The sequence below is a fragment of the Hemicordylus capensis genome, chromosome 2, assembly GCF_027244095.1.
Source record: "Hemicordylus capensis ecotype Gifberg chromosome 2, rHemCap1.1.pri, whole genome shotgun sequence".
NCBI classification, from domain to species: Eukaryota; Metazoa; Chordata; class Lepidosauria; order Squamata; family Cordylidae; genus Hemicordylus; species Hemicordylus capensis.
In genome coordinates, this window is record NC_069658.1 from 415,194,590 (window position 1) to 415,213,938 (window position 19,349).

Genomic DNA, 19,349 nt, shown 5'->3' on the forward strand with positions numbered 1-19,349 from the left:
TGGATGGATCATGCTTAAGGGTTGAGTAACTGTTGTGTCTGGGATCCCCCTCCCCCAGTAGGCTAGAGACTCAAAATATTCTTCCTCCTTTTGTTTTCCTCCGTAGCTTTGCTTGCTTGACTCACTGCTCTGCAGAAATCTCCTGCTCTCCATCTGTGGTTACGGTTGTCTGGCCAATGGCCCTCCCTTCTCAACAGAGAATTGGACCAATGGTCTGCAAGTCCCTTCCAGTCTAGAATTCCATTTGGTACAGCTCCCTATAGGATTGGTTATCATCTCTTTAATACTACCTCTGATCTCCTTTTCAGAACAAGCTGCTCACCTGCCGCTGTTTCTCCACTTCTGTCTGGGTGAGGGCTCCCTCCTGGCCAGCTGGCAGTTCTTGTAGCTCCCTATTTGGGGCTCCAACCACTCCCTCTTCCCTCTTGTCACCTGGCAGCACCATTCCTGTTCGTGGCAAGTAGGACAAGGCGCCATCTTGCTGAGAAGGCTGTTGGGGCAGAACCGAGGGAGGCCGAAGAGGGGAGAGACTATAGGAGTCCGTGGTACTCTTGCCTGACCCCAGAGGGCTCCCAGCCTGATGGAACCCTGGAGAGGATACATAGCTTGTGTTTTGGGGCTTTCCAGAAGCAAAATGGCTGTTGACCCCATGGGAAGGAGAACTCTTGATTGGCTCATTGGGAGGAAAGGTGAAGCGCATCTGAGGCTGAGCATTTGGGAAAACACTAGCACCAGGGGAACGAGCAAAAGGGGGCTGCTGGCTGGCTTTGGGATGGGGCTCGCCTGAGGGAGGCACTGTTGGGAAGCCCCCGACAGCTGGGGTGTTGTGAGAGACTGGCATTGGCTTGAAGCCAGTGTCTGGCATCTGGGGCCGAGGGGGCTTGTGCGGAGGAGCAAAGGGGTCCCGGGATTGTGGCCGAGAAGGGGGCCGGGAATAGGGATCGGGGGACTGAAAGCGAGGAGTGACCGGGGACTGGCAGAAGGCTTCGTTGGAGAGTGGCCGGGGAGTGAGGGGTGACTGGGAGCTAGACTGGGACTGTGGGCTGGCGGGTATGCGTGAGAAGGGGTCAGAGGGCAGTGAGCGAGGGGGCAGGGCACAGCAGCTTTCTTGGGGCGGGGGCTGAGGCCTAGGTGTCAAGGGAGGCTGAGCATAGGGATCCGAGAATGGTGACTGCCGGTAGACATCAACCTGACTGGGGGGAGAAGACGCCACAGGGTGAGAATCTGGAGGTCGGTGCCCCAAACCAGGGCTCTGTGGCTCCACCTGAGTCTGCCGTGGAGTGAGTGGGGCTTTAAAAACATCAGGAGCCTTCATTTCAGAGGGGTGGTGAGTGCTGGCTGGGGAGTCATAGCTGGAGCCATAGCTCGGAGAGCAGATCCCTGGCCCAGGGTCTTCCTTCTTGATATCCAACACTTTCTTCGGCTCTCCAAAGGGCGGGGGTGAAAGCAGCAGCGCAGCTCGCTGGGGGCTTCCAGGCACGGACAAGTTCTCCAAGGATCCACTTGGGCAGCGGGGTTTGAGGAAAGGGTCTGGGGTGGAGGGCTGATGCCTTGGAGTTCCAGGGGGTGTAGGCTGGAATTCCCCAGATGAGGGAGCTGGACGAGGGATGGACAGGAGCGGGGATTGTCCAGAAGAGGACGAAGAGGTGGTGGGAAAGCCGGCAGGCACTGTAGGACTCTGGCCCACTGAAGAGGGAAAACCTGGATCAGGTGGGGGGCATGCAGAGGCCATGCCGTAGGGCTCGTGCAAAGGCACTTGCGCAGAAGGGTGGGCACTGGTGGCAGAAGAGGGAAGCTTGAGGAAGAGCTCACTGGGCGACTCGGCACCCAACCCGCTTGGCAGAGCTGCAGCATTGTTGACGTAGACGGGCTGCCCAGTCACTGAGGCAGCAGGGAGAGGAGGTGGTTGAGGCGGCTGGGTAGCACCAGGCAGAGTCCCCTGCTGGGGTGGGATGCGCAGGTGCAGGGCAGGGCGGTCAGGTCTCCGCAGCACTTCAACTTTGGTCTGTTTGTTGATCTGACTCTCGGCTTGCTGTGAAGAAAGAGAGGCAAGAGCACACATGAGGCAGGTTGACAAAAGGCACACCCAGTACCCCAAGCACCTGCCCACCCTCCTTCTGCTATACAAACTTGAGTATTTCAAATTTCAAAATGAATTTATTCCATTGGTCCACAAACCATGAAACAATAATACTTGCACAACGAAGTTAAACAAAAATCCAAAGCACTAAAATTCATGAATCCAATCAAATTGAACAGCAAATTAAAAAAAATACATACAATATCAAATTGAATTCAACATAACAGCGCTTGGCCTGTCTGGGTATCTAAGTTTTCTGGACAAGGGGACATCCTTGCTCCCAAAGAAAAAGCAGGAGTTGCCGCAAGAAAAGCAGGTAGAAGGCTGCTGCAGTGAAGAGGAAATCTGCCACACTTTGGGAAGCTTTTTCTTACGGAACAGTGCTTGTATTAGCCCTGCCCTTTCAGGCAACAATGCCTTAGCTTCAGGTGTTTATGGAAGGTATTAATTACTTACTTCAATTCTTTCCACACTGGTTTCTGGCCCAGGGACAAAAACTGCCTTGGTCACCCTGGAGGAGGACCCTCAGGGGCACTGTTTTTCTATGACTCGGGTCCTATCTGGTGGGCCGTACCCAGTGGGTAGTGTTGGGGGAGGTAGTGTTGCCTGCTCCACCTCTCGGCGATTGGCCTATAGGGTGGAGCAGGGTTCTATTTGTCCCCCATGCTGTTCAACATGAAACCGCTGGAAGAAGTCATCTGCAGGTATGGGCTGTGGTGTCATCAGTATGCTCATACCCAGCTCTACTACCCTCTAAATCAACTAATAGCACAGAGGCAGTTGATGCGCCCTGAAGGCTGTTCTGGGTTGGATGGGGACAAACAAGCCAAAGATTAACCCGGGTTAGATGGAGATGCTCTGGCTCAGTAAAATTACTAATCCAAGTAGCAAGGTAAATCTGATCTTGGATGGGGTCACACTCCCCCGAAAGAACAAGTTCACAGCTTGAGATTTTTCTGGACCCAACACTGTCTCTGAAGGCTTAGGTGGCAGATGTGTCCAGGAGTGCCTTTTACTAGCTCCAGCTGGTTCGCCAGCTGCAACTCTACCTGGAGAAGCCAGATCTGATCTCTATTACTCCTGCACGCTAATCACATCCAGACTGGATTACTTTATGTGGGGCTAACTTTGAAGATAGTTTGGAAGCTTCAACTGGTTCAGAATGCTGCCACAAGGATGTTTGTGGGTGCTAGTTGCTACACAAGTGTTACACTTGTCCTGTGGCATTTTCACTGGCTACTTGTGAAGAAATATACTTGCAAAGCGCTGGGGCGGTGGGGGGGGGGGGAGAGTTACCATAGCAACCACACATGGAATGTTGTGAGTCAGTTGGAGAATTAGGAGTTGGTGAGGTACTGGGTAGGACTGTGGAACAGAAAATTCTAGCTCATACCTAAGAGAGTCAAGTCAAGAGATACAGCTAAGAGATCTATTTAGAAAAGACAAGATACACTGTGTTGAGTCTAGCAGCTGACGTATTTGGCAACATTGTTTGGCAAATTATTTATTATTATTTGGCACAACTAAACATATATGCCTATCCTGCGCTCACGAGGCAATGTGGTTATTTACTGAGAGCAGGGTGCTAGATAATCATAAGGTGGCAGCGAAACAAAGTAATAACTTCTTATTCCATGAATGCAGTGATATAAAAACATTGTGATATTGATATAAAAGGCTTTGAGGCTTTGGAATGCGCTCCCTAGTGAAATAAGAGCCTCTCCATCTCTGACATCTTTAAAAAAGTCTCTAAAGACACATTTCTTCACCCAGACTTTTAACTGATATTGTTTTGATCGTTTTAATGTTGTTTTTAGAATATTGTTTTAAAATTTTAAATTGTGTTTTAAATTTCTTGCTTTTACATTTTTTGTTTTTGTTTTTAATGTTTTACTTTTAATCTTGTAAACCGCCCAGAGACGCAAGTTTTGGGCGGTATAAATATATGATTGATAGATAGATAGATAGATAGATAGATAGATTAAACAAATCACCTCCCTAGACTTGGGAGGGACATCAGGGTGGGTTCCTGACACTACTAGTTTGAATCTGGGCCAGATTCAAAGAGCTGGTTTTGACCTTCAAAAGCACCATGCGGTTTGGGGCTGGGGTATCTATTGGACCAGGGTCCTTAATTTCTCCTCAAAGTCTCTGCTCTTGGCCCCACCTCTGATACAGATCTGTTCGGCTGGGGCCAGGGCCAAGGCCAATCTTTGGAATGCTCTCCCAGAGAAACTTCACCAATCTCCCTCTCCAATAAATTTGAAAAAAGTTTGAAAACCCTTCCCTTTCAAAAAGCATTTTGAGTCTGGTCTTAATTTGTTTTCCAGTTATCACCTTTAGCCTTTGCCCTGCTGCTTTTAATTTTTGTTGTTTTTATTGTAAGCTGCCTTAAGCAGTAATATGCTAGAGGAAGGGGGTAGAATGTTTAAATAAAGAACGAGTTGCTTACCTGTAACACTGTTTCTTTGAGTAATCTTCTGTACATTCACACACATGGGATTTGCACCTGCGCAGAGACCAGCCCCGGAACCTTCAAGAGATTAAGGAGAAAGATTTTGGGCGGTATTCCCGCCCCTTCTGTATCCATGTTGTAGCTGTTCCATTCTATCCCTTCACGTTGAAGTCACCGCCATAGAGCCCAGAAAGAGAAAAGGGAATAGACAGCAGCAGGGAGGAAGGGTGTGTTGTGTGAATGCACAGAAGACCACTCGAAGAAACACAAGTAAGAAACTTCTTCTTCATGGTCTCTGCATCTGGAATTTCTGGAGAGCAAAAAAGAATGGCCAAGAGCTCTAGGTAATCCATGTGGTGGACCTTGTCGGGATCTGATCAGATTCTTGATGCAGTATGGGCCCCGCAGTGGATGACCCAACTAGTGCATGACACATCCATGATAAGGGTCACATCTGGTGGCGGGGGGGGGGGGGGGGGGGGCTGTGAAAGAACATCCCATTGTCAGATGGTCCAAGTTTGTCTACCATAGGGCTGCTTCGGAAACTGCAGGTGGGATCATGAGTTTCTTCAATTGCCTGCTGGGGACGGGGAGAAATATTTAGGAACCATGTCTGGATGAGTTCCATGTATAGCCTGGCATATGGAACGCTGGAGGTTGGGGAAGCCATGAGGCTGAAGGCACGCTGAACTTGGATTGCAGTTGTGTGACTAACCAAGGAGAGTTGGATGGCAGTAGACATGATGTCTGCAATACAATTTAGTGGCAGATACGACAACAGAGAGATGGGCATTCAGGTGAATGCCTATGAAGTCTATCTATTTTGCGGGATGGAGCTAAGATTTTGTGTGTGTGTGTGGTTGACCTGAAGACCTAATTTTTGAACCTGGGGTAAGGGGGAGACATGATTGAGGTGTATACAATTATGCATGGAGCGGAGACAGTGGACAGAGAAAAAAATGTCTCCCTCTCTCACATTAGAACCTTCATCCCATGAAACTGAAGGTCAGTAAATTTAGGACCAACAAGAGAAAGTACTTTTTCACACAGTGCATAATTAATCAATGTAATTCTTTGCCATGGGATGTGGTGATGGCCAACAGCTTGGACAGCTTTAAAAGGGGCTTAGACAAATTCATAGAGGACAGGTCTATCAATGGCTAATAGTCTGGTGGCTATGGGCCACCTCCAACCTCAGAGGCATGATGCCTCTCAATACCAGTTGCAGGGGAGCAATAGCAGGAGAGAGGGCATGCCCTCACCTCTTGCCTATCAGCTCCCCCAAGGCATCTGGAGGTCCACTGTGTGAAACAAGATGCTTGACTAGATAGGCCTTGGGCCTGATCCAACAGGGCTATTCTTATGTTCTAAGGTAACACATATATGAGTACCCAGAATGTTGGGGGCAATATGCTAAAATCCTTGTAAACTGCTTAGAGAGCTCCGGCTATAGAGCGGTATATAAATGTAAGTGCTATTGCTATTGCTGTATATGGTATCTGAGTAGACTTTGAGTGGGCCATGAGAAACCAGTCGATGTACAAGAAGAGTTGGATCCCTTGATGACGAAGGAAAGCTGCCACAGCCATCATGGCTTTTGTAAAGATCCAAAGTGTGGAGGTTAGCACAAAGGGCAGCAATGTGTACTGGTAAATGCAATGCCCCACTTTGAAGGAGAGATACTTGTGACAGAGTGGATGAATTGATATATGGAAGTACGCATCTTGGAGACTGAGGGAGGCGAAGAGAGAGGATCATCTGGATGATAAACATCTATATAATTAATTCTCTTAGCCGGTGCGTGTCCAGGATTTGGAGCGGAACTCTCGCGACACACTGCAAGAGTTCTGGTGGAGTGAGGTGGAGAGGGGGAAGAAAGAGCCGGTGGTGGCTGGCCAGCCGGTGGGTGGAGGAGGGGGGGGGGGAGAGAAAAGCAGTGGCGGGCAGCGGGAGAGAAAGGCAGTGGCCGGGTGAGAGAAAAACGGTGGCTGGCGGGCAGAGTGGGGGGAGAGAAAAGCGGCGGGAGGGAGAGAAAAGCCGTGGCAGGCAGACATGAGGGAGCAAAAAACAGCAGCAGCAGGGCCCTTCTTGGCTGCCCGCCACAGCTCTGTGTGGGAGGAGGAACGGGAGGGGAGGAGGGCTGGAGAGCGCGGAGCCGGAGGGAAGGGAAAGAAAGGAGAGACGGGGCAGGAGGAAGAGGGAGGGGAAAACAGCCGGCCCCAAAGCGCCGCACAGATGCTCTGTGCGGGGTCGGCTAGTACGAAATTATTGGTAGCGAACAAATTGACTGATTCTCCCTAAGATATAGTATGGGTCTCAAGCAGCCATCTTGTTTTGGCACTGTGAAGTACCTGGAGTAGAAGCCATGGTGAAACTATTGTGTGACTTCCTGTATGGTATGTTTCTGGAGTAAGCCATGAACTTCTTCCAAAAAAAGCAGGGGTTGATGCTGTTGTAAGAGGGCCACACCACAGTGGGGTTTCAATGAATTCTATTAGGCAGACATATTTGAAAACAGAGAGAATCCAATGGCCCGTTGTTATAGACTGCCATTGTTGAAGGCATGGGGCTAGCCTTGTAAGGTAGCCAGATCTCCTTTGTGTAGGTGGACTGCCGAGACTTGGCTGCTGTGGTTGCCCGAGCTGAGGATGGATTGGAGGCTTATGAAAGGAATTGAATTTGGAGCTACACTAAGTCTCAGAGTGTGGTTGGTAGAGCCTATCTGACATAGAAGGTCTGTTCCACTGTCTTCCCCTTCCTGGGTGGTAGGGTTGTTGAGGGGTATTTGTCATGGAGCAGGCTGTAGACTTCAACTTTTTAACACATTATATGTCATCAGTCTCGTCACCAAATAAATGCTCCCCATTGAAAGGCAAGTTTTTGATTCTTGACTTGGCCTCAGGGGTGAGTGATTTAGATCTAAGCCACGCATGTCTTTGCAAGGCAATCCATGTGGAAATGGAACAAGAGGCACAGAGACTGCAGTGTGGCATGCGGAGTGCAGCAGCTGCTTTGTGGTTTTCTGTCCCTCACTCAAAATGTTGGAGTGCGCCTCTTTTTGATCCAGTTGGAAAATCTGGTCCAGAAAGGGGATATCTTCTCAAAAGGTGTGTGAGTATATGCGCCATATAAACTTAGTAGTTGATGATACGTAAAGCTGCCGTGGAGTAGTAACCTACCGATAATACAGAATAGTTTTAGGAGAAGCCTAGCCAGGCAGCTTTTCCCGATGGCATCTAGCTTTTGTGTGTCTCGACCTGCTGATCTTGACAAAGGTTTCTGTCACGCATGAGTGTGGGACATTTCTACTACTATAGAATTGGGGACCAGGTGTCAAAAAAACCCCACCCCAAACCGTGCAATCCATTTGCTGCATATGGTACATGTGGTCCAAGCACCTAGCCGTTGGAGAGGAAGTAGCTGGCTTGTCCCGTGTGTGTCTGACCACCTCAAGGGTGGTTGGGATGAGAGGAAGTGAAAGGGAGGGGGGGTCCTAGTGTCAGATTAAGTAAGGTTGAATAAAGAGTCTTGCACCAGAGGTGTTTTGATGGGTTTCAACACCAAGGGCTTTAGCCATCCTTTCTATTTGTTCCAAACAAATGTACAATTCTTCGGCTGGAGAATTTGATTTGGAGTCCGGTCCCAGAGGTGGATCTAAGGAGTTTCTGGTGGCAGAGTGTGCACATCCACATTGGTTTCATATTCCGATGTACTTGCATCAAAATCAGGATCCGTTGGAGCAGCAGGACTAGTAGGGTTTGTAGGCTCTGGTGAAGTTCCCGAAGGAGTAGGCAACATGGTGGCATGTGGTTGTGGCAGATTGGGTGGGCGCAATGGTGAAGCTTTTGGTTCCAGCATTTTTGGAGGCTGAGATTCAGTGAGACAAGTGTTGCTCTGTCCAGGTAGGAGCAATTGTAGTGGTCACTTTTGATATAAGAAAGATTGCACTCCCTGTAGGGATGAGCTGGGGACACCATACAATGTATAAAGGAGACTTTACTAGTCAAACTGTGGAGGAGTAAAGGGGGGGGGGGCGCCAGTTACTGATAAAAACAAAACCCTCCAAAAAGGAAAGAGGCAACAAGAAGCCAGGAAGGCAGAACAAACAGGAGGGTAAGACATATACTTCCCTCCCAAGAGAATGAATCATTGGCACTCACCTCTGAGGTGATTCTCCTCAGTGGCTGAGAGTGTATTCAGGCTGGAAAACCTTTGTGAACACCCTTCTCAAGTTTCTGCCATTCATTCAACAAAAGCATGTGCTAGTTCAGGCAGACAATGCCACAGCAAAGGCCCATGTAAATCATTAGGGGGGTGGGGACAAGTTCCCACTCCCTCATGAGGGAAGTTCAAATCCTGCTTACATGGGCAGAGTCCAACTTACAGACCCTGTCGGCAGACCATCTAAAAGGGGATCGAAACATGGTAGCTGACTGACTCAGTCGGTCTCAAATCATCCAGGCAGAATGGTCCCTCAGCAATCAGGTGTTTCTAAACCTCACTCACTGGTTCGGGATGCCCATCATGGATCTGTTCACGACTCCATCCAACGTGAAGTTACCCCAGTTTATCTCCTGGTACCAAACTAGGGCAGGGGCAAGCATGTAGATGCTTTGATGACACTGTGGGCTGTTGTACACCTTTCCTCTGGAGGCAATTCTTCCTCGGGTTCTCTGTAGGGCTCGGGAACTATGGGCAGAAGTCATCCTGGTTGTGCCTCACTGGCCCCGCCACTGTGGTTCTTGAGCTCAGTTCTACAGTTCCTCTAGATCCGGGAGATCACCCTCACCCTCTGTACAGGAGCCCATCTTCCATCCAGACTCACGGTGGATGGCTGTTTGCTTGGAGATTGAGAGGAGCTCCTTGAGGAAGAGCAGCTACCCTCAAGCAGTACTAACCACTATTTTGGCTTCCCACAGTCCTTCGACCAGAAAAATATACCAGGCTACATGGAAAACCGTCATGACCTGGTGCAAATCCCAGAGGGTACATCCTCTGTATGTTTCAATAACCCATCTCCTGAATTTTCTGCATTCCAGGTTTGGACAAAGGCCCAATACCCTCAAGTGTCAGGTAGCAACTGTTGCTTCTGTACTGGAAGCAGATGGTCAGACAGGTCTTTCTCCTCACCTGCATGTGAGAAGATTCCTCAAGGGCGCTTGTCTCCTTTAGCCTCCCTCAATGCATAGGTTTCCCACGTGGGATTTAAATGTTGTCCTTACTGCCTTGACCAAGGCTCCATTTGACCCCTGTAGATCAGTTTCATTACCCATAAGGTTTTGTTTCTAATTGCTATTACCTCAGCCCACAGGGTAACGAAATTAGGGACCCTTTTGGTTCACAAAGAATTATGTCTGGTGTTTCCAGACTATGCTCTCCTGAGAATTGATCCCACATTCATGCCAAAAGTAAATCCTATCTTTCATAGGTCTCAGGAGCTTATGTTGCCTTCCTTTCGCCCTAAGCCATCTTCCCCCAAAGGAGAAGGCATGGCACACATTAGATGTGCACAGGGCTCTCAAGCTATATCTGAAGCATACCAAGACCTTGGAGGGTCCTTGGAGTCCCTCTTTATTTCATTCCAAGAATGCTCCCTGGGGCACAAGGTTTCCATTCTTACCTTATCCAGGTGGATCTGTCCGTGCATAGCCATGGCATTCATCAGTAGTGGGCTCTCTCCTCCCCAGGGAATCACTAACCATTCCACTAAAAGCATGGCTACCTCAGCGGCCCTCTCTGGCGCCACTAGCAGATACCGTATCTGTAGGGCAGCCACTTGTACTTCGCTGTCCACATCCATGCGCCACTATAAAATTCACACCCTGACTTCTGCCAATGCCTCCTTCGGGAGGCTAGTGTTGCAGCAGGTGATTCCACAATGAAGACTGGACCTTTCCCTCACTAGGAGTCTGAGGGGCTTTGGTAGGTCCCAGCCTGGATACACTCCCCCACTGAGGAAGAATGAATTGTTGGCACTCACCTGAATGGTCATTCTCCTCAGTGGCTGGGAGTGTATCCACCCAACCCCACCCCTTGGGGTATCCGGTCTCCATTTGCTTCTCTGTCCTTTCCTTTTGGGTAGTTTCCTTCTGGGATGGTCTCTCCCTGGGGTATTGCATTACTGATAAATAATATTCCACGGGGTTTTTCCTTCCCCAGCTTTGTTGTGTCCTCCTGTTTGACCTATCTTCCTATTTTTACACTTGCTGGTGTTTTCACCAGGTATTAATCAGGGACTTAAGGGGTATGAATTATCCTTCCCCTTAGGAGGCTGGGAGATACAAATACAAAGATAATGAATATTCATATACCGCTTTTCAACAAAAGTTCCCAAAGCAGTTTATCTGTGTGTGTATATGTGTGTGTGGCTACCCTGTCCCCAAAGAGCTCACAATCTAAAAAAGAAACATAAGATAGACACCCAGCAACACCCACTGGAGGAAAACTGTGCTGGGGATGGATAGGGCCTCCCCCACCCCCAAGGCCTGAGGCACTGTGAACTCTGTGGTAGTTGGTGAAAAATAGGGATGGGCCCGGACCGGTCCAGACCTGGGTGGTTCGGTTCGGGGTGGGGGGGGGTACCTTTAAGAGGGGCAGGAGGGTTTACTTACCCCTCCTGCCGCTTTCCTGCTTGGCGCCATAAACATATGAGTAATTGGGGCAGCAGGATACCTCCCTGCCACCCCTTCCCCGACATTACTTGCAGAACCTCCCAGGAGTGCATTGCACGCGCACGTCACAGAGACGAGAGCACGATTCACGTCTCTGTGACGTGCGCGTGCGCAATGCACTCCTGGGAGGTTTTGCAAGTAACGTCGGGGAAGGGGCAGCAGGGAGGTATCCTGCCACCCCAATTACTCATATGTTTACGGCGCCAAGCGGGAAAGCGGTGGGAGGGGTAAGTAAACCCTCCCGCCGCTCTTAAAGGTACCCCCCCCCCAGTGCTGGACCGCAGTTGGTGGTTCTGTGCACACCCCTAGCGAAAAACTAAAGGGATAGAGCAGGACAGCCAGGACATGGATACAAAAGGGGTGGGGATCCCGCCCAAAATCTCTCTCCTTAATCTCTTGAAGGTTCCAGGGCTGGTCTCTGCACAGGCACAAATCTCATGTGTCTGATGCACAGAGACCACAAAGAAGAAACAAATATTGAAGATGCCTCAAAAGGACCCCAAGAGAGAATCAATACCTTCTGCATTCCCAATAGGCTTGAATGTCACCTTTTTTGTGGCAACACCACCTTGCTTGTATTCCTCATTCATTTTGAAACCTCTATCTTTAGGAACATAGGAAGCTGCCTTATACTGAGTCAGACTATTTGTCCATCTAGCTCAGTATTGTCTACACCAGGCCTGCTCAACTTTGTCCCCCACAGCTGTTTTTGGACTACAACTCCCATAATTCCCAGTTACAGTGGCCAATAGCCAGGATTATATGAGTTGTAGACCAACATCTGCAGGAAGGCCCAAGCTGAACAGCCCTGGTCTACAAAGATGGGCAGTGGCTTCTTCAAGTCTGCAGGCAGGAATCTCTCTTGGCCCTACCTGGAGATGCCAGAGAGGGAACTTGGAACCTTCTGCACGCAAGCAGGCAGATGCTCTTCCCAGAGCAGCCCCATCCCAAGGGGAGTATCTTACAGTGTGTACACATGCAGTCTCCCATTCAAATGTAAACTAGGATGGACCCTGCTTAGCAAAGGGGGCAATTCATGCTTGCTACCACAAAAGTAGCTCTTGTCCTCTCTCTCTCTTTTTCTAGAAAGCCTTCAAGGTGGCTTACAAAGCACACAACAACAAAAACCCAATTAGATAATACATACATATATCTATAACTAAACACACACAATTCACAATAAAACTCAATATGAAATGCCGCATTAAACTGCAGAAACTAGAGGCTGCTGGAGGGGCAGTGCGAGACAGTCGAGTAGAACCAGCCGGGGGTAAGGAGTGGGGAGAGAAACTCAGCTGCTTGTCTCTTCTTACGAGCACCATAACATATTACATTAAAGAAGTCCCCAACTTCAAAATGCCAATCCGCACATACAAACCAGTCACCACTCTTGGGAATCATTTGTCTTCCGAGTTATGAACATCCAACTTACAAATTAATTTTTGGAACACAACCCGCTTGTAAGTAGAGAATATCCCGTAGTTGACATATTTTTAAACTGCTCCCCAGGCAATTCTATCAGAGTGTCGCACAAAATAGTCAGGACCATGGAAGTCAGGTTCAACTTCCCAGAATTGCTGCCCCATTCGTCTTTGTTTATGCTACTTACCAACCAGCTTTCCACGGTCTTGCTTACCTTCTGCACCTTGTTGATGCGGTGAGCTGCTCGGTTATCTTTGGCCTTTTGCTGCATGGAAAAAATTCAAAGATTAGAAGAAATCACAAAGTCAAAGGACAACAAATGCTTCCCCAACCCCAAAGCTAAGTGCAAGTTCCCTTTCTAAATAGCTGAATGGGCCATTTCAGGGGCGGAGCTATCATTGGGTGAACAGATTCAAAAAATCCAGGGCCACCCCCAATCAGTGGCCCCGACACCCCCCTCCCTTCGTGGCCCCGACACCCCCCTCCCCACATCTGACGTCAGACGTGGGGGTGCTAGTTTAGCTCCTGAACGGGGGCCACGCAGTCCCTTCGGGAGCTAAACTAAGGCTGCTGCTGCATTCGCAGCGCCAGCCAGGAACGGCTCTTCCCTGCTAAGGCAGGGAAGAGCTGCTCCTGGCTGCACTGCAAATGCAGCGCCAGCCTAAGTAGCTCCTGAAGGGGCTGCGCGGCCCCTTCAGGAGTTAAACTCCAACTCCCAAATGGAGCCCCCGCGTCTGATGTCAGACGCAGCGGGGCGTGGCTAGCCCTGCGTCTGACGTAGGGAGTGGGGTCAGCGGGGCGGCCGCCGCAGCCACACATAGGCCGCCGGCCGTCCGGCTACGCCACTGGGCCATTTGTTACATGATTGTTTTGAAATTTAAAAAACTAAACACCTAGCTCTTCTATTTTATGTACATTCCTAACAAGTAGAAATATTCAAACCAAACTGTCAATGCAGGCACAGAGAAAAAATCACAAGTGTATGCATGCAAAGCTTCTCTAAGGAACTAGAAAAATCTTTCATACTTCAGAGAAAAACCACAAAAAACATTGAATTTAAAACCATATCCACATGGTCCACTTACCAAGTAAGGGGATTTGTCAGAGGCTGGCACCTTTCTCCAGAGCTTCATGATCTGCTTGCAACGGCTAGACCAGTCTTAAGTATGGGGAAAGGAGAGAAAAAATGAGACTACACACCAAGGTTATTAAACCAGTTTTGACTAGAGTTTCTGTGAACAGGTTTGACAGCAGACAGAGGAAAAGACAGAGGAAAAGCATTGGTTACTCACCGTGAAGGCTTCTTCTGGTTGCTGCGGTCAAGGCCATCTCTGTAGGTTACCCTCGTCACATGCTCCAGGGGCAGGACTTAAGTTAATCAGCTGAAGAAAGACCCAGGCTGAGGAGGATGACCCCGCCCAGTTCTTACAAGCCAAGTAGGAAGTAGAGGAGAGGCTCCCCTTAAGCCAAACGGAAAAAAACAACAGAGGAAGAGTATGTATACAGCAGAAGAAAAAGACAAAAGCAGAAGGTTGGTAGCATAGAGCCCCAGGAACGACTCCCCAGGGCATAGCTGAGAGCAGGACGGGAGGGCCGAGATGGCCTTGACAGCAGCAACCAGAAGAAGCCTTCACAGTAAGTAACCAATGCTCCGTTCTCGGTTGCTGCTATCAAGGCCATCTCTGTGGGACATACCAAAGCTGTACGTTTCATGGGCGGGCTGCTCTCGGACTATTCCCAGGGGAATACACTCTGAAAGACACGTCTGCCAAAAGCTCCCTGGGCCGCGGCAAAAGTGTCCAATTTATAGTGCAGTGTGAAGGTATATGGGTTCCTCCACATGGCTGACTTGCAGATTTCGTGTAGGGGAGCGTTAGTAAAAAACGCAGCTAGTGGAATGGGCAGTAATCCTGGCTGGTGGTCTCAGTTTCTGGGATTCGTAAGCCGTTGAGATACATGTCCTAATCCACCTGGTGATCGTGGCAGAGTTGACAGGTTCTCCCATAGAAGTGGGAAGATAGGAGATGAACATAGAGTCTGATTTACGAAAAGAGGCTGTTCTGTTGATGTAGGTCTTCAAGCAGCACCTGACATCCAGCTTATGCCATAATTTTTCCTGCGCATGTACCAAGTGTGAACAGAAGGTCGGCAGGAATACGTCTTGTGAAAGATGGAATTGAGATAGGACCTTGGGTCTGAAGAAAGGGTCTGGTATCAGCTGGACAGAGTCCTCAGAAAATATGCAGAATGATCTGTGAACTGATAAGGCTCGAAGCTCAGACACCTGCCTAGCAGAGGTGACTGCTACCAGGAAAGCTAGTTTGAAGGATAGCAACTTTAGGGAGATAGACCTGATCGGTTCGAAAGGTGCTAGCTGAAGCGCCCAAAGAACTGTGTGGAGGTCCCTGGAGGGGAAACGATGCGAGGTGGGTGGCAATAGCAAAGTAGCCCCTCGGAGAAAACGCTTGAGCAGAGGATGAATAGGCTACACCATGCGAGACTGTCCAGAGATTAAGCCGACGAGCGAAGCAGCCTGCCTTTTCAAGGTGGTTGGGCTTAAGGCCCTTATCCAGGCCTTCCTGGAGAAATTGAAGAAGGTATGTTATAGAGGCCTTTCCTTTGCTAATGCGATGGCGGGCAGACCAGCGAAGGAATGCTCTCCACATGCATTGATACATTCTGTTGGTAGAGACTCTGCGCGAGGCTAGAATTGTGGAGGCGACATTGGGCAGGAGACCCTCATTCTCTAGGATCCGCTGTTCAGTCTCCACGCAGCTAGCTGAAACCAGCCGGGATTCAGGTGATTCACTGGTCCCTGAGAGAGGAGGTCCTGAGTCACTGGGAGTGGCCAGGGTTCTGCGATGCTGAGAAGGAGCAGTTCGGCGAACCAGTGGCGTTGCGGCCAGTGAGGAGCCAGCAGGATCACCTCGGCTTGTAGAGTCCTGACGCGGCATAGGACGTGGGCTATAAGCGGGATTGGTGGAAACGCGTAGAGGAGGCCTGCTGGCCAGCTTGCTGACAGGATGTCGGTATCTTCTGCTGTCAGGCATGAGAACCGTGAGAAGAACCTTGGCAGCTCTGTGTTGAGGGGAGACGCAAAGAGATCTACCACTGGTTCCGCCCACCTGCGTGCCAACTGATCGAAGACTTGGGGATGCAGCGACAATTCGCCCGGGAGGACATCCTCCAGACTGAGCCAGTCCACTAGGGTATTCAGGTCTCCTTTTACATGATGCACCGTGATGGATGGAAGGTGCTCCTCCACCCATGAGAGCAACAGGGTCGCCTCCTGGTGCAGGGACTTGGAGCGAGTGCACCCCTGCCTGTTCACATGGGTCTTGGCCGTCATATTGTCTGTCTTTATGAGGACATCCTTGCCCTGAATCGTGGAGCAGAGGCTGAGGAGGGCTAGGCGAATGGCTCGTAGTTCTAGCCAGCTGATGGAATGCTGCTTTTCTGCCCGGGACCACTTCCTTTGAAATGAGTGCTGTAGGCAGTGGGCTCCCCAGCCCCTCGTACTGGCATCCGTGGTGACAATGAGGCATGGGTATTCCAGGAATCGCTTGCCCTTGAGGACGTTCAGGGGTGAGAGCCACCAGCGAAGGGAGCGTCTCACTCGAGGGGGCAAGGTGAGTAGGAGGTGCCGCTTCAGGGCAATAGCTGACTGGTAGGGCAGGGTCTCTGAGATGGAATCGAGACCATGAGGCTCAGGATCCTTGCAAGAGACATCAGAGGAACCATGGGTGAGGCCAGGGCCTGTTGGATTTCCTCGACCAGAAAAAGGAATCAGTCCTGAGGGAGGAAAAGGCTCCCCTGACGGGTGTCGATTATGACTCCCAGATGACACAGCCGGTGGGAGGGCATCAGCTGGCTTTTCTCGAAGTTGATAATGAAGCCGTGGAGTCTTAGAACACGGAGGGTGGTCCACAGGTCTGCAGTCGCTGATGCTTCATAGCAAGATTGCACGAGCAAGTCGTTGAGGTAGGCAAAGGCCCGGATCCCCTGGAGGTGGAGAAAGGCCATCAGAGGAGCCAGGACCTTGGTAAATACCCTTGGGGTGGAAGAGAACCCGAAGGGGAGGGCGGAGTACTAATAGTCCACTCCTGCATACTTGAAGCGGAGAAGGGACCTGCTGTTGTGGTGAATCGGGATATGGAGGTATGCCTCCTTTAGGTCCACTGAGGAGAGCAGGTCCCCGGGGAGAAGGGACCCTGTGATGGCTCTGAGGGATTCAATCCGGAATCTGCTGTACCACACCCACTTGTTTACGTATTTTAGGTCCAGAACCGCTCTGATGGAACCATCCCGCTTTGGGATGGTGAAGAGAATAGAATAAATGCCCCTCCCCACCTGGTCTTGAGGGACCAACTCCACGGCTCCAATGTCTCAGAGGTGTTGGATGGCCTGGGCCAACTTTGAGTGTTTGGAAGTAGAGCTTGAACGTGGGGTCAGGAGGAATCTGCGGGGGGGGGGGGGGGCGTTCAGTTCTATTCTGTATCTGTGCTCAATGAGATTGAGCACCCATCTGTCTGAGGTGGATCGCTTCCAAACGTGGAAGAATTCTGAGAGGCCGCTCCCCAGAAGGGCCCCTCCCGGGTCAGAACTGTTGTTTGGAGGGTTTGGACTGAGAAGGGATTTGCCTGTTTCTGGAGTTCCTGGGAGGGAAACACTGTCGGTTCCAGGCTCCCCTGTGAGGTCTAAACTCTCCATCGCGACCCTTGAAGGAGGGTCGGGAGGCACAAAAGGACTGAAAAGGCTTCCTAAATGCCGGCTTGTCCTGCTTGCGTGGAGCAGTAGGCATAGTCTTGTGCTTGTCGTTTGATTCCACAAGGACGGCCTTGAGGGCTGCATCTCCAAAAAGCTTGGTGGTGTCATAGGGAACTGATGTTAGGTTGGCCTCTGAGGTGGTATCGGCCTGCTAGCTCTTTAGCCATAGGTGCCTCCTCCCCACTACAGATGCAGCGGATGCTCTGGAAGAAAATTTTATCGCGTTGAGAGTGGCATCGGCCACGAACACCTGGGCTTTCTGTAGCTTGACCAGCTGCTGTTTAAGGCAGACAGGATCAGCTGGGGTGTCGTTAAGAAGGTCATCAAGCCATAACAGACTGGCTCTAGCTGCCACAGATGCAGCCGCAGAGGCTCTAGTAGTGAAGGATGAGTCATCATGCACACGCCTGAAGGCCAGCTCAGCTTTCTTGTCAGATTGGTCCTTTAGGGATGCTTCTCTGTCCCTAGGGAGCAAGGAATTTGAGACCAGTTGGGCCACAGGCGCGTCCATGTTAGGGGTCTCCAGGCACGCCGCTGGTTCCTGCTGGAGAGAGTAAAAACGGGCCGCTGCCGCCATGGGTTTGTGCACCAAGGCCCATTCTTCTTTAATGCTTTCTGTAAAACATTCTGGCAAGGGAAGAAGCATATCTTTAGGTTTTGCCTTGGGAAAAACCATATCGCCCTTAGAAGTGGGGGCCAAGTCTGGTTGAATTTTGGACTGAAGGCTAATAGTAGTGAGGACCTTGGTCATTAATGGATTCAAGTCCTCAGGTACAAATAAACGTTGGGGCGTGCTAGCAGGTTCGGGCCCTTAACCCCCAGACGATTCGCCCTCCTCCTTATCTACAGGGGTAGCTAGGGTTTGTCCCTCCTCTCCAGATCCAGCATGGGCCTCCTCCAAATCACAATCTACCCCAGAGGCCCTAGGGTTAGCATACTGAAGAGGAAAGATAGGCCTCTTTCTCATGGGGTTTGGATCCCCAGAATCTTGGTCAGATAATTTTGAGGAGTGAGCCCTAGTAGCCTGGCTGGAAGGAGCTCCAGCTTTTTTGCAGGAGTGCTTCTTTTTCTTTTTTGCCTTTTTGGGAGATGGCGAATGGGAACTAGGCTCAGAGGAGTCCTCTGAAGAGGAAGAGTCACGTTTATGTTTTTTGGACCTCCTTTTGCGTTTCGGTGGCCAGAATTGCAACACAGTGTCCACCATGGCATTTTTAATCCATGCCTGCCATTCTGGAGGCATGGTAGCAGGGAGACTAGTAGGCGCCAGACTGAGGCAGGGGGGCCCCCCATTTGGGCAGGGCTCACCACATTTTGCGATGCTGGGATCATGGAAGCCTCCTCTGGAGCCGCAGTAGTTTTGGCGCCCTTCTCGGCATAGCCGCCTTCCTGGATTGGGGCCGACATGCCTGCTTCCATCGTGGCCTTTGCTGAGGTGGTGCTGCGCTGGGAAGGCAGCGGACTGGTCATGGGAAGCCGCGGGATAGCCCTGCTTTGGAGGACCTGGGGGAGCAAGGTCTCCGCCGAGGAGTTAGGGGCCACCCTGTAGCGTGTTCCGGTACTCAGCGGTGGGAGACACACCGCGGCCAATGCAGGAGCCCTGCCAGACAACTCTCCGGTAGCCAGCAAGGGCGCTGGAGGAAGCGGTGATCCAGGCGCTCTGGTGCCTCTGGGGAAGGCGTCTCTGAGCTTGCCAGCCAGAACGCAGACATTTAGGCTTGTTCCTGGCCACTCCATGCAGGGGGGGAAGGGAAGGGGAAGAAGGAGGAGACAGAAAAACGGAGGAAAAAAACAGGTTGCTTACCTGTAACAGATGGCCTAGAGGTAATCCGTTGCATTCATAAGGAATGGGTTCTGCACCTGTGCAGGGACCTCACGGATCGGTTAGCTAGCTCCTCGCGCTGGCCCTAACTGCCAAGCACGTGACCGTGCTTCCGTTTATCCTAGGCAGTTAGGG

General features: G+C 50.6%; 1 protein-coding gene across 7 annotated transcripts in view; it reads right to left on the reverse strand.

Moving 5' to 3' along the window:
• Positions 1-19,349, reverse strand: part of KMT2D (lysine methyltransferase 2D) — a 133,699-nt gene that overhangs the window by 48,986 nt on the left and 65,364 nt on the right. For all 7 annotated transcript variants that reach the window (XM_053290869.1, XM_053290871.1, XM_053290870.1 and 4 more), the window contains 3 exons: positions 13,714-13,787; positions 12,843-12,893; positions 323-2,032 (listed from right to left, as the gene is read on the reverse strand). In XM_053290869.1, the coding sequence (XP_053146844.1) occupies positions 323-2,032; positions 12,843-12,893; positions 13,714-13,787 (1,835 nt within the window). The remainder of the gene's footprint in view (positions 1-322; positions 2,033-12,842; positions 12,894-13,713; positions 13,788-19,349) is intronic.